Raw genomic sequence first — 13354 nt, 5'->3', positions numbered from 1 at the left:
GTCTCACAGAAATTAGCAGGAAAGATCCTGTGTGTTAATAAGGATTGAGCTGTTAGACATCAGTTCTGAATTCACAGGGCAGTGGGATGTGCTGGAAATGAGAAATGGGATTTTGGGGGTCTGGGAGCTGTAGAGCTACAACTGAAATAGTTTTTAAGAGGCACAAATATGTTCATAGTCTAGACAGTGCTACTGCTGCACTGGCAGGGGCAGCTGCAAGAAATGCAGGAGCTGATTCCAAAACAGAAAAGGGGGGAAAATAGGAAAAGCCAAAGGTGAAGAATAGGCTGGAGGCCTCAAATGTGATTTGCAGTGTGTTTGGGAAGAGTCATCCAGAGGTCTTTTTACAGCGGAAAAAATGAATCTTGGAGTAATCCAGAACTACATTTTAAATAACAATATAGTGTTTGCCTTTCTTCTCAAATTTTGCCATGGGATTATCTGTGTGTACCTTACAGTTCCTGGTGTGAGACTCAGCTTGGCTTTGGAAATGGAGCCTGAGGGCATAAAAAGACATCCTTGTCTTTTTATATGAGCTGGGGATAACTGCATGTTTAAATTCCAGTGATGAAACTCTTCCTTTTGTCTGTTGCTTTAATTTCCTTTTTCTTGAATTGTTTTTACTCCTCTGTCCTTTACTATCAAATATTTTGATCCTAATCTTTGTTGCCTTGAACTTGTCCCTTTTTCCCTCTTTTTTTTTTTTAATCCTCTCTCTTTCTCTCTCCATTTTATTATTGTTGCTTCTCCCCACCTTTTTCTCCACATAACAGAATACAAGAAAATCAAACACTGGATTTTTGGTTCTTCTCATACAATTTGGTTGTTTGTTTCATTATTATTCCTCAAATAATTATAGATTCGGTAATTGCTGCTTGAATTGGAATGCTGGAAATGTCTGCAGTGTTGCTTATATTGAAAGGGTATGATAAAAAAAAATCGTATTAATTATTGCTCATACTTAATGTGGAATGTTGGTTACCCAAGTAGTTTCTGGCATTTATTAATAGAATGAATAATCAATCATATACTTCTGCAATTAGTTCAGGGGTCAGGACTAACCTCTTGTTGGTGCACAGCTGTTCAAATGAAAACTTTAAACATACACCAGGTTTATTTGTGTCTTTTTACTTCCTTAGGGCTTTTAAAAAAACCTGAACTTGTAAAACTGACTAAGAACAAAGAGAGAAGCTTTTAATATTAACTGATTTCCTTTCAGCAGGACTTTTAACCAGGACAAAACATATTGTTACCAACAGTTTTGAAGCGTTTCTGCAAGGCCAGCAATTTAAATTCAAGTGATGAAATGCCTCAGGTTTGCACTGAGAGTGAATGAGTTGCACTGGCAGCTACTATGAGTATTATTAGTGCTTTTTTACTGACACAGTGTTGTGTCAGTACCTAGCAATAAAACAAATATTTATCCACACACACCACAGAACATTCCTGGGGAGCGCAGCTTTGGCCTTTACAACCCAAACAAGGTGGAGCATAAGAATATGTTTTTGCCTGGCAGCTGCCTGTGATTTGTCCTGCTGGAAACACCAAAGAATTCTCATCACTGCCCTAAATTCCTTTGTCCTTGGCAGTACACAGATATCTGAGTCAAAATCGTGCTTGTTGGGAGAGATTTGGTCTAAGGTAGAGCACAGACTTGCACTCTGAGCAGTTACAGGTTTTCAGTGTTCCTTATTTTTGCTCCTGTTTTGGTTTTTTGGGAGGTTGCTGCTTTCTTCCTGAAGTCCCTGAGTGAATCAAAGTTTGAGGAGAGTTGACCATTTTTACAAAGCTCTTATTTTTAAGTGAGGTGACAACTTCACACCCTTGCACGCACAATAATTTTCAACTGATAAATCTCTTCTTGTAGGTCTTTGGGTCTTCTCAAGAATATTCCCTGTGTCGCTCTTGGTTGTGCTGAGAATGAGTTTGGAGAGGTCATGTTTTGACAGCCAGAGGTGATGAAGAATTGTATTTGGGGATTGCAGGGAAGGAATTCAATGGGTTTAAAGCTTTCAGGGGTTTTCAATTTTGCCCACACAGAAGCAAATAACTCCTCAGACTCTGAGAAAGGCAGCTCTCTAAGCGTGGTTTGAACAGGACTTCAAACACTGTTCCTATACCTGATCTCTTATTAATTGGCAGTGTTAATAAATAAGTTATAATAGCCAAACTTTATTAGGCATAACGGGGATAACAGATCTCCAGTTGCTGGACCAGTGGGCAACTGCTTCTTCTAATTGTGTAAATTAATGGAGTTTTATTGAGTAACAGTAGTTCACTGACTTCTGTCCTGAACTGTGCCCTTCTCCCTTCCACCTGACCCAGAGCCAAGATGAAATAACCACAGCAGTGAATGATCACCATAAGCTGAGCATCCTGTCTAAAAACCTTTTTTAATCACACTTTTGAAAAAAGTAAATGCCTAACCTTGAGCTAATTTAGATGAGCTAGACGGTCTTGGTTGTGTCCTGGGATTTATTTTTTAAATGAATCTGGCTACTTGGAAAAAACTATCCCAGCTTCAGGGCCAAGTCATTAACTAAATTCAGATGCTTTTATTTATATTATGTTTAAGTTCTGCTGTCTGGATGAGCTTTGTAATGTAAACTGTCCAAAAGCAAGTTGGGTCACACTCGACAATCAGCTTTTCTGTGGTATTTCAAATCCAAGTTGCTTTATGTGATTCTGGACCCTTTTATTAAGACATCAAAAAGGCTTAGAGAGACTCTTGCAGCATCTTCTGTACTGAAAAAAAATGGAATGATCTATTAAGTATCTTACTTCTGTTGTAATGGAGGAAAACACAAACTTGGCTTCATTTCTGCCCTAAAAATGCCTTTCCTGCAGTCTGCTTCCTTCAGATTATTAAAAAATTGGCTCCCAGTTGTTTCTTCCCAAATTGTTGATACTTCATGCTGTTCTGCAGTGTGACATCTTTTTTTCCTTTCATGATTTTTCATCTCTGTATTGTCCTTGGCTGCTCAGTATCTCTTGCTAAATTAGACATTTCTCCTGATTTCCTCACAGTGTTTTACGCCAAGTTGATCATCGAGAGGTATTTAATTGCATTTAACTGCAGAGGGAGGGCAGGGGGTTCAAATGCAAGAGAATGAAATCTAATATATCAGGGAAGTTGTGGAGGAAGAGCAGAACTCCTGAGCTCTGCTGGTGCACTGGGAATTTCCACTGAGATAAATGCCCAGGTGCAGTGTCACTGCTCTCCCACAAGATCCAGCTCAGTGCCCATTCCCTGGAATTGGGGCCGTGCCAGTACCTGTGCAGGGGGTGGCTCCCCAGCCATCTTAGTACTGAGACAGTGCATTTTAAAAGTGGAATAAAATGGTAAATAAGGCCTAGAATTTTAAGCTAGAGAAATGAGGAGTTTAAAATTTCCATAAACTAGAGGAAATCTTTTGCCTCAGCAAATACTGGAGAGAAAACTTGTCTCTTGCCCAGCAAAGAAAAAGCATCTGCAACTTCTGTGTTCCTTAAGCATTCGTGATCTACCTCTTCTTGTTCTTTCTGAGGTTTCCCATTCGTTTCATTTTATTTCTCCTCACGAAAAACAAACCTCTAAGTATGCATTTTAATGTATTCCTAGTCTGCTGTAATTAAGTTGCAGATAAACACATGGTTACCACATGGCAGAGTGATACTGGAAGGAAATGCTTTATAAGAGACACGGTATTATGTGTGCTCGGGCTTTGGTGATGCTGGTTTGGCTCTTCTGTTCCAGGTCCAATTAGGAAAACACAAAAAGTATGGAAAATTAATAGCCACGTTGTGAACATAGTGACAGACTGAATCACGGCTGAGTCAAGCATGAAAAATAATAATGTTATGGAAATGGGAAAGGAGGAAAAGAAATGGCAATGGAAACAGAGCAGAGGCCAGAAAAGAGAAGCTGCGACCAAGGGAGGATGAAAGGAAAGAGCAAAGCAGAGCAACTTCACTGGCACTTTGTGAAGGCTCCGAGGCTTTGGTGGGGAGCAGTGGGGTTCAGATACGTGTGTGGAGAGTGGACTTCGCTTTAGGAGGAAAATATGAGACTGAGTCTTAGCAAAGGGATCACCAACACCTGGGCTGATGAAAAGTGCAGGTCTGAAACCAGGTGGCTGCAGAGGGATTTTTACTCGAGCTGTGCATGTGCTGTGTGAGGGAACCAGGCATGTCCTGAGCTTGGGGGGACATTTGGGTAAATGTTTGCAAAGATTCCCTCTGTCCAGGGTGACAGTTATTTATGGAATCATGGAATGGTTTGGGTTGGAAGGGACCTGAAAGATCATCTGGTTCCAAACCCTCGCCATGGGCAGGGACACCTTCCACCTCCAAGCCCCGTCCAACCTGGCCTTGGACACTTCCAGGGATCCAGGGACAGCCACAGCTCCTCTGAGCAACCTGTGCCGGGGCCTCCCCACCCTCACAGGGAAGGATTTCTTCCCAATATCCCATCTAACCCTGCCCTCTGGCACTGGGAAGCCATTCCCCCCTTGTCCTGTCACTGCTTGCCACTGTCAGACCAGAGCTGTGTGAGCCGTGCTGAGACTGCCACGCAGACAAAGCCACTTTGTCACTGTGCTCTCCTTGCTGCCAGCTCATCCCTTGGTCCCACAGAGCGGTGGTTTTGTGTGATTTGCATCTCTCAGATCCCCAGCAGGGCTGGTTTTTGGGGGAGCATTTCCTCAGATGGGAAGGTGGGAGCTGTGTTTATTCTGAGGGGTAATTACGAGTGGTGAAGCTTCATAAATCCATCCAGTGTTTCTGTGGGGTGTAATTTAGTTGAAGGGGGAAAGTGCATTATATTTTCTTGATTACAGTTCTTTTAATTGCACAAAATGAGAAACCTCGTGGTTATGTTTTTATGATCCTTTCTGCTCTGAGCTTTCAGTGAGCCATTCTTTGAATGCTCAAAGATATTATAATTCTAGCCCTTGGAAAGCATTTTAGGCAGTTTTCAGTGCAGACCTTATAAATATATATAGTGTGCAAGGACACGTTTATAAAAAGTTTCTTTTTATAATTCTGTAATTCATATTTTATCGTTTGAAAACGGGTTTTATCAAGGTTTTTCTTCTGCAGTAGGAGACACAGGAGCCTGTTTCCATAGCTGTAATTTAACACACATCCCATGGCTTCAAATTGATACTTTCACTTATCCAGAAGTAAAAGCACTTCCATCTTCCCCAGCACGTGATAACGAGGTGATGGGAGTTGACCTCTGTGTTTATGGGTTTACACTTCAGCTGAGATTTAGTCAAACACACCCCTTTGTCTCCTGACAAGACCTTGGGTTACACCATCTTTCAGGCACAGACTGAATTTGTCCTCTCAAATCCATGGAAAATGGGGATGCAGGAGCCACTCCAAGGTGTTGTTTTGGGCACAGAACTTCACGTGGTGCTGATGCCCCAGCAATCCCCGTTCCCATCATGGATGTTTGGGGTTAGTCCTAAAAAAAAAACAGACCTGGCCAAGCAGGGCTGGGCTGGTTTGGAGGTTCCCTCGTGTTTCTGTGCCTGCTGCTCAGCCTGAATCTCACCAGGAGCAAAGGGCTGGTGGGAGACAATTGTTTAAGCACCCACAGCCCTCCCCAAAGCCTCAGTGTTGTTAATGTTGTTAATCCAACTGGTGTGGCACTCAGCCGGACTTTGAAACATCAGGAGTTCCTAAACACTGTGGTGGGAAGAGGCAAGAAAGGGAGATTTGCACCTTGTGGAATTACTGTAAAAATTCAAGTGCAGGAAGGGAAGCTGCTCAAGGGGGGTTTGGGCACTTCCAGCCACTGTTTGAGAAATACAGACATATTTTGTGTGACATCAGGTGTTTCTGATGTCCCAGGTGTTTTAGTACAGAGGGAAGGTGGAATGAGAAATGTTCTTCTTGAACACTGAGTATTCAAATTACTTGTAGAATTGTACATCAGCAGTTATGAGTTGTATTTCTCCCTCTCATTGCACCATTTTGTGGCACCCAGGGAGGTGGTTTGGTGATGGATTTGGCAGTGCTGGGTTGATGGACTCGATGAACTTAGAGGGCTTTTCCAGCCTCAGTGGTTCTGTGAAGATCCCTCACAAACTCTTAGGATGGACAGAGAGATCAAGCAAAGGGTGGGACACTGATTCCCAAAGTGTGCTATTCTGGGAGACTTCCATAACTGGGCTGCTGATAAACCTCCTTAGCTCTAGAAACTAAAATAATAAAACAAATATTGACTTTGAGTGAGATCCCAGCTCTGCATTGCTCTGAGTTAGGGAAATTAGATATATTAGATATAATAGACAAGAATGGTGTAACTCTGGATAAACCACTTTCTAAATGTTCCTCTCTTGCTGTAGTGAAATTCATTTTAAAAAAAAACAAAAACAGAACAAAGCAAAAAAACAAAACAAAACAAAACAAACAAAAAAAAAATTACAAAGAGAACTTAAAACAGTGGATCATACCTTTAAACCCAGGAAATGGCTGTAGCAGGGAAAACCAGCAGATTGAGGAGTCCCTACATGTTCGAATTCTTGTCCCACTCATTGCACACCCCCAAGGAAAAATCCATGTGCAGAAGTTGCCAGGTTAATATAATCAACATTCTGATCAATATTCTGGGTACCAAATACATATTTTAGATAATACAGGATTTCCTTCAACGGAAAGATGCCAGGAGCAATATGAAATGCCATATAAATACTGTCATTTTCAACCCAAAAAAATATGTGGGGTGGGATAAAGTGGTTTCTCCTTCATAACATCAATGTTTAAGCCTTACAAATAACCCAGTATCTCCCAAAGGCCTCTGTTTCCAGTATTAATCTGCTAAAGGAACAAAGATTTAAACATGTTGGCCTGTAGGGTAAACAGCATCAGTGCATCCCATGGAAGTAAATTCTAAGCAGTTCTCTCAAGGGAAGTTGTTTTGCTTTCTGTGTTCATTGGGGTTTTTTTAATATTTTATGGGTCTGCATTTTGCCTGTGTGACTGAAACTCCTCAGAACAGGAGGAAATTAATCCATTTTACATTTGCATCAGTTTACACATCCAGGAACAAACCTTGGGAGCCAAATCTGGTCGGTTTAACAGTCGTTTAACAGTTTATGTCAGCGTTGGGTAGTTGTTTAATGGGCTGGGGTGTGTTTATTTGGCCAGATTGAAAGCAGTGGAGGGAGCTTGCTTTGCCCATAATGGACAGTGTGTTGATAACTCTGGGATCAGCTGAGTAAACTGAACATCTGGGCCCCCCCTGCTTGCTGTTTTCTGCTGGGTGGATGCTGAACAAATCCCTGAGGAGGCACAGTATGGATTTACTGACTGGGCTCACACGTTTCCACCATAATTACTGTGTTCCTTTCTTTAGATTCTTTTTAAAATCTCCTTTAAATGAAACCTGAGGTGAAGTCTAATCTGACATAAGGCACATTAGATTTCCCCTCTGCTGGCTTTTTGCCTTTCTGTCTCGGGAATTCCAGTCCATCAGACTAAAGATCTTTTCCTGACTGTTGTGATGTGGTGCTTTCCACGGGCAAAGTTCAGACCCTTCAGGCCTTGAGGATAATATTTAATGACACTAATAATGTTTACAGTTTTCTAGGAAAACTATGCAAATCTTCTACTCAAAGAACAGCAGCTCCAGCAGGTGACAAACCTGCAGCAGCTGTGGGCTGTGGGATCCTCCTCTCCTTGTGTATTCTAACAATTCCAGACTTTTCCTGTTGATTTTCCCTTCAGAACAAGTCTCGAGAAATGCAACTCTTGAGACAAAAACCTTGCCAAAACCACGACTACCTTCTACATCTTCCTCTTTTCTCTCAGCCTTGTATTCAGTTTCTGACGTCCCTCAGTTCCTGCAGTGCTGCTCTTGCCCAGTCAGGGAGTGGGGAGGAAGGAAAACAAAATCCAGGATGCTTTTGTGATCATTTGTGGCTTACGCTGGTTTCTCCTCTGTCAAAGTCTGAGGTGCTTGTTGGTACCAAAAAAAAAAAAAAAAAAAAAAAAAAAAGTTAAATTTCTTGGAGAAATTATGCACTGGCTTAGGGCTTGCCACTAAAAATGCTTTAAAAATACAAGAAGGTATAAATCCTGCTTGTATTTTCATGCTGGTGGCAGCTGCCTCAGAGGATAAAACATCATAGTCAACTGAAATGCATTAACAAATGTCTTGTCCAGTCTTAAGCTAAAACTCATCCAAGGCATTGAAATGACCTTTCTAGGAAGATAATTGATTGAAAATGTAGGTGTGAGGTTCAGTTAATGGCAAATTAACACAATGTGTGACTTGAGGATGAGAGCTGTTGGTAAAGTTCGCACCAGAGATTTCAGCAAAGTGCATCAAGGACAGATAAATTGTAAGATCAGATGTCTCAAAGGGACCTGTAGTTATCTGGGCTCACCCAAGGCTGAGTAAAAGAAGAAATATAAATTAATTTCCAAAAATGTAATTGCTGCACTTGCTTTCATTTGGCAACTTGGTGGTTGCTGCTTTTAAGTGTCTGTAGGGCTTGATCACAGTGATGGTAAAATTGTTCCTTTTGTTGTTATCTCAGATGAGTCAAAATCAACCTGTTGCTAAATCCAGGGAATGAGCCTGTTGGAGAACAGGCTCTGAATTCAGGCCAGGAGCCCCTGGGATGGTGTCCCATGGGATGGTGTCCCATGGGATGGTCCTGGAGGGACTGACCTGCTCGTTTGCAGTGGGAGCAGCGCGGTGGCACTGGGGGTGATTGATTGGTTGATGCTTTGGGAATTTAGTCAGGTCATTGTTGGTATTCTGCATACATAGAATTCTCGTAATTTTCACACATAATTAGTATTTGAATTACTGGTGTTATGACAGTGTTGGTATTAAGACCTTGATGCTCCCACCATGTGTGACTTCAGTGGGTGATAACGTGGCCTCAGCTGAGCAAACCCTACACACAAATCACCCAAATCAGAGCCCACAGGGAGCCTCCCTGGTAAATTGAGAAGGAGCTTGTACCCATGGAGGGGCTTATGGTGGCACAACTGTTCATATACATCCTCCTTACAGAACACCAAGCTCAGAACCAGCAGTAGAAGTGAGCTGTTGTTCCAGCTGGGAGCAGGGTTGTGTGTTTTCATCCTAAGTGGGTCAGAAGCAAATTCATCTGCTTTTACTGCAGCCTCTGCCTTGCCAGTTTTGCTTTGCCTTCCCAGCCACGGCTCTTAACCTGAGTCACTCAGGTCGTTTTCCCTTTGCAGAGGTTTAGAGTGCAGAAGACTGCAGTGCAACTCCAAACAGCTGGGGAATAATAATGTATTTTGGTTAAAAGCAGCCCCTGCAAGAGCAGTGCCTGTGTGTAAAGTCTGTCATGGGAGCACAGGCAGGCTGAGCCTTCCACCACCCTCTGTGATTTGGACTATTCCTGTGGGAGACAAAAGTTCCCATCCCATTCCCTGCTTGGACTCCTGCAGGAGCTGGAAAAACGATTTCCGGTAGGAGCAATAATAGCCTGGGCTGTTGGTTTTGATCATCAACAGACGTTTAAAAGTCATCTGAGGAAAGATGTGCCTTGATTAAAGGCAGGTTTTGCTTAATGCAGTCATAGCTGATCTCTCCCATCTGGTGTCGTGTATTCGATGGGATCTCTCTCCCTTGCCTGGGGTCCAGTTCCCAAGATCCCACAGGAGTTCCTGACTTTCCCAAGAGACTTTCCAGTGGGTCAGCTCGCCCTGTTACCCTGGTCATTGCTCTGCTTTTCTTTTCCCCCAGAGAAAACTCGGGGAGGTTGCTCAGCAGAGAAGATGAGGTGATGATGTGGTTCCCCAGAAGTGTTTGGAATTGCAGCTGTGCCTTTGCTAACTGTGTGCCTGGTGTTTGTTACGTCCCAGATCCCCACATTTTACCTGTGGGATTTGGATGTTACGTTCTACCTGTGGAATATAAAAAGGCAGATTGTGTGGCCGCATTTCCCGGGGTTTATTCCCTAAATTGCCGGTGTTTAAGGTCGCTGCTTAATCCTGGGTGCTTTGCTTCCTGCACCCATGGGGTGGTCGCTGTCAGGGGCTGTCCTGAGGTGGGGACAGAGCCGGGATCCTCACAGGATCCAGGCCTGGAGCAGCTGTCAGGGCTCAGGTTTTAGTGAGGAGAGATGTAGGTATTTGTGGTTTGGCTTTTTGTGTGTTTTGTGGATTGCTAAAATATGACCTTTCCCACTAAAAAGGCTGGATTTTATCCCAAATCCTGTGGGTTTCACACAGGATCAGATTCTCCCGGCGCTGGGGTTGATGGTGTTTATGGAAGGCACAGAAAAACCACCCTCTGTGTGCAGAGCTCACCTCTCCCAGGTACAGGGGAATCACACACTGGGATCTCCTGGAGTTGCCTGTTTTCCATGTGACATAAATACCACCCACCAGGTCACGGCAGCTACACAGGAAATCCCAAAAAAAGCCCTGGGAGCGTTTCACAGTGTTTGGGATTGTAACCCTTATCTCGCTCCTCTGATCTATTTTCCCTGGTGATTCCCAAAGGGCTCGGGCCGGGCGGATGAAGGTGGAACGTGACTCAGTTCTTAACTAGGGATACTTGGGATCTCCTGTAAATGAGGAACACAAGAGCTGAGATCCAGAGAGAAGCTAATCCTGCATTTCTGGTACTGGCAGCCTGGAGCTACAGAGATCAGCAGATGCTCCCAGGGCTTGTAATGGATATCAGACAGGGGCTATTGAGAAGGAAAGCCTGGAAAACTTGGTTGATGTTGTTATCAGAGGGGCATAATTCCCCAGGGAGTAAAGCTGGAAGAGGATCCCTGCTCTGCTGGGCAGGTGACCCTTGATCAGCCACTTTCACAGTGTCACTGTCCCTTCTGTGTCCTTGTTCCCAGGGTAGATCCTGGTTTGTTATCCCACAGTAAATACAGTACTGGATGCTGGGCAGAAATTAAAACTGGCGAATTCCATGTGTTTTATGTCATTTGGCACATGGTGCACAGCCCTCCTCCAGCCTGTCATAAATTCCTAACCCAGAGCAAGGTCACATCTGGGAGCGATTTCCCTCTGCCAGATGAGGCGCAATCCCATAAAACCGGACTCATTCTCTCCAGCGCCGCTCCACGACTGCCTCTCCTGCTCCTTTTCCTACAGACCTGCCCCGGGAGCCCTGTGGGATGGTTGGGGCTGAGAGACTTTTCACACTTTATAAACTGTGAGTTCTGGAGCCCAGCTCTGTGTGCAGTGCGTGAGGCAGGACGAGCAGGGTGCAGGCTCTGGCTCCCTCCTGATTCCTTTTCCAGCAGCACATTCCCTGCAGGATGCTGTGTTGTTCCTCAGTGTTTGGTGTCTGTGCATCCCCTCGTACTCTGAGTAACCTGTCCCCTACAGAATCCACGGGGAGCTACAAGTCTGCTCTTTTTTTACGTGCTTTTAAACCAGTTCTAGCAAAAGTTCTGAGTCCTGAGTAATTCAAGATACACACTTTGAACGGTCAGATATCAGAGGGACTGACAAAGGAATGGAGCAACAGTCAACCTTTGCACGTTGTAGTAGCTGGAAATAATTCCCAGCGACATGGAAGTTTAATAGGAGTCAGTAGTTTTGTGTTTGATCACGTTTCCATTATCCCATATTTTGGGAACTGTGGTTATTTTGGTATCTCACTGCCTTTTTTACTCTGTGCTTCCCAAGGCCTCTGTGGAGCTTGGTGACCCTCTCAAAAGGAATCTCCAGCCAGAGTGTTCCAGTTGGGTTCCTTCCCTCACAGAGGGGAGGGGGTGAAAGGGGGATGTATTATAATGTCTTATTAAATCACCCTCACAGAGGGGAGGGGGTGAAAGGGGGATGTATTATAATGTCTTATTAAATCAAATTAACAGAACTTAGTTAAAATAAAAAAAAATGTTCAAGGTTTCCCGGGTCTTGCACAAGGAGCTCCAAATTAAAAAACAGGTCAGAACTTTAAACAGTGAGTGTTGTTACTCTTAACTATTACTGTTGATCATCACACATGTTAATCATGAAATCCACTGGGACTGGGGAGCCCTGGCTGGAAATCACCTCGTGTGCTGTGATCTTTGTGACCCCATTTGAGCCTTTTTCTTCACAGGCCAAGTATCCTGAGGTCGTGACCCTTCCAGAAGGACTGCAGGGAGATTTTATAATCCTGAGGAACCCCAAAGTTTCTGGGTAAGCCAATAAATGCATCTCTTGACTGATACACCCCAGGGACTGCACAGGCAGGGCAGGAGGTGCAGGGATCCCACTCACATCCCAGTCACATCCCAGTTCCTTGGTGTCTTGCCATTAAAGAATGGAAAGGAAATGGCAGTTACCATGTCACTGTGGCTATACTTTTCCATTGTTTTAGATGGAAATCCTTTAGATGAGGGAATTACTACTCTACCAGGCTTGTGGGATTTGTTTGGGCTCCCTGTGGGATGTGTTCCACCACGTTTGGGGTTTCCAATAGGGAAAAAAAAACCCTTGAAGTCACATGTAAGACAATATAATTATCACTGTCAGGGCCAAGAAAAATAACTGTTTTGTGAAGGGATCAGAGCATTCCCTTCTCCTCTTACATCCTGCTATAACATGCTTTAATTTATATGGAAACAACTGGAATCTGAGCACAGCTCCCTCTGTGGCATTTATGATCTAGCAAATAAACCCTGAGAGATGGTGCTGTCTTGGTTCAGCCAAACCTGCCATTTAAAAATAAATGCTTGAACTGTGGCTTGTTGGAATGAATTGTTCTTAGACCATCAGGGTTAGGGAATTACCTGCTTTGTTCAACAGTTTCTGTGTCACCAGGTGCCAGTTCCATTACACACATTCCCTCTGGCCCCCAGTCCTGAAACACAAGAATTTCCAAGTCATTTCAGTGGCATAAAAATTTTGTTTGCAAAATTCCAGGGCAAGCTGTGCACAAATTCCCAAAGGATTTGTAACAATCAAGGGGCAAAAGGCTGACAAATCACATTGGAAGGGAATTTTTACAGTTATTTTGGATCAAACACCATTGAGAAAGGGGAGCTTCCTCCTCACAGTGACCTGCTGTGCAGATCAGCTTTGGATCAGGAACACCTTACCTTCAGTAAGGAATTCTAGGCTTGGAGGGTAATCAAGATGCAGTAAAGAAGGGCTGTTGTAACACAGGAGATCTGCTCTGACGTTGTTCCAGACCAACCTCCTGCCTGGCTGTTCCCTTGGGATGGTGCAGGGATCTTGTCCCACAGCAACACTCAGTGCTCTGCTCTGCCTTCCTCTCTTGCTCTGCCCCACTGCCCTGTGCAAAGAAACCATTCATAAGAGACAAAGACAAGAACCAGGGGAAAAATCCTTGAGGCTGAAAGCTTGGAGGTACCCAGGAGCTCTCCTTGGCAGTAGATTATTGGCTTTGCTCAGTTAATTA

The 13354-nt window shown here is 43.8% G+C and overlaps 1 protein-coding gene across 1 annotated transcript in view; it reads left to right on the top strand.

Moving 5' to 3' along the window:
* CENPP (centromere protein P) overlaps positions 1-13354 on the top strand; it is a 118761-nt gene that overhangs the window by 104600 nt on the left and 807 nt on the right. Inside the window, exon 6 of the mRNA XM_027886456.1 lies at positions 12050-12129. Coding sequence (XP_027742257.1) covers positions 12050-12129 — 80 coding nt within the window. The remainder of the gene's footprint in view (positions 1-12049; positions 12130-13354) is intronic.

Source organism: Empidonax traillii, unplaced genomic scaffold (genome assembly GCF_003031625.1).
Source record: "Empidonax traillii isolate 1590-97213 ecotype Southwest subspecies unplaced genomic scaffold, ASM303162v1 scaffold187:size1931383, whole genome shotgun sequence".
Taxonomy (NCBI): Eukaryota; Metazoa; Chordata; class Aves; order Passeriformes; family Tyrannidae; genus Empidonax; species Empidonax traillii.
The sequence above is the reverse complement of the archived record's forward strand: the minus strand, read 5'-3'. Positions and strand labels throughout refer to the sequence as shown.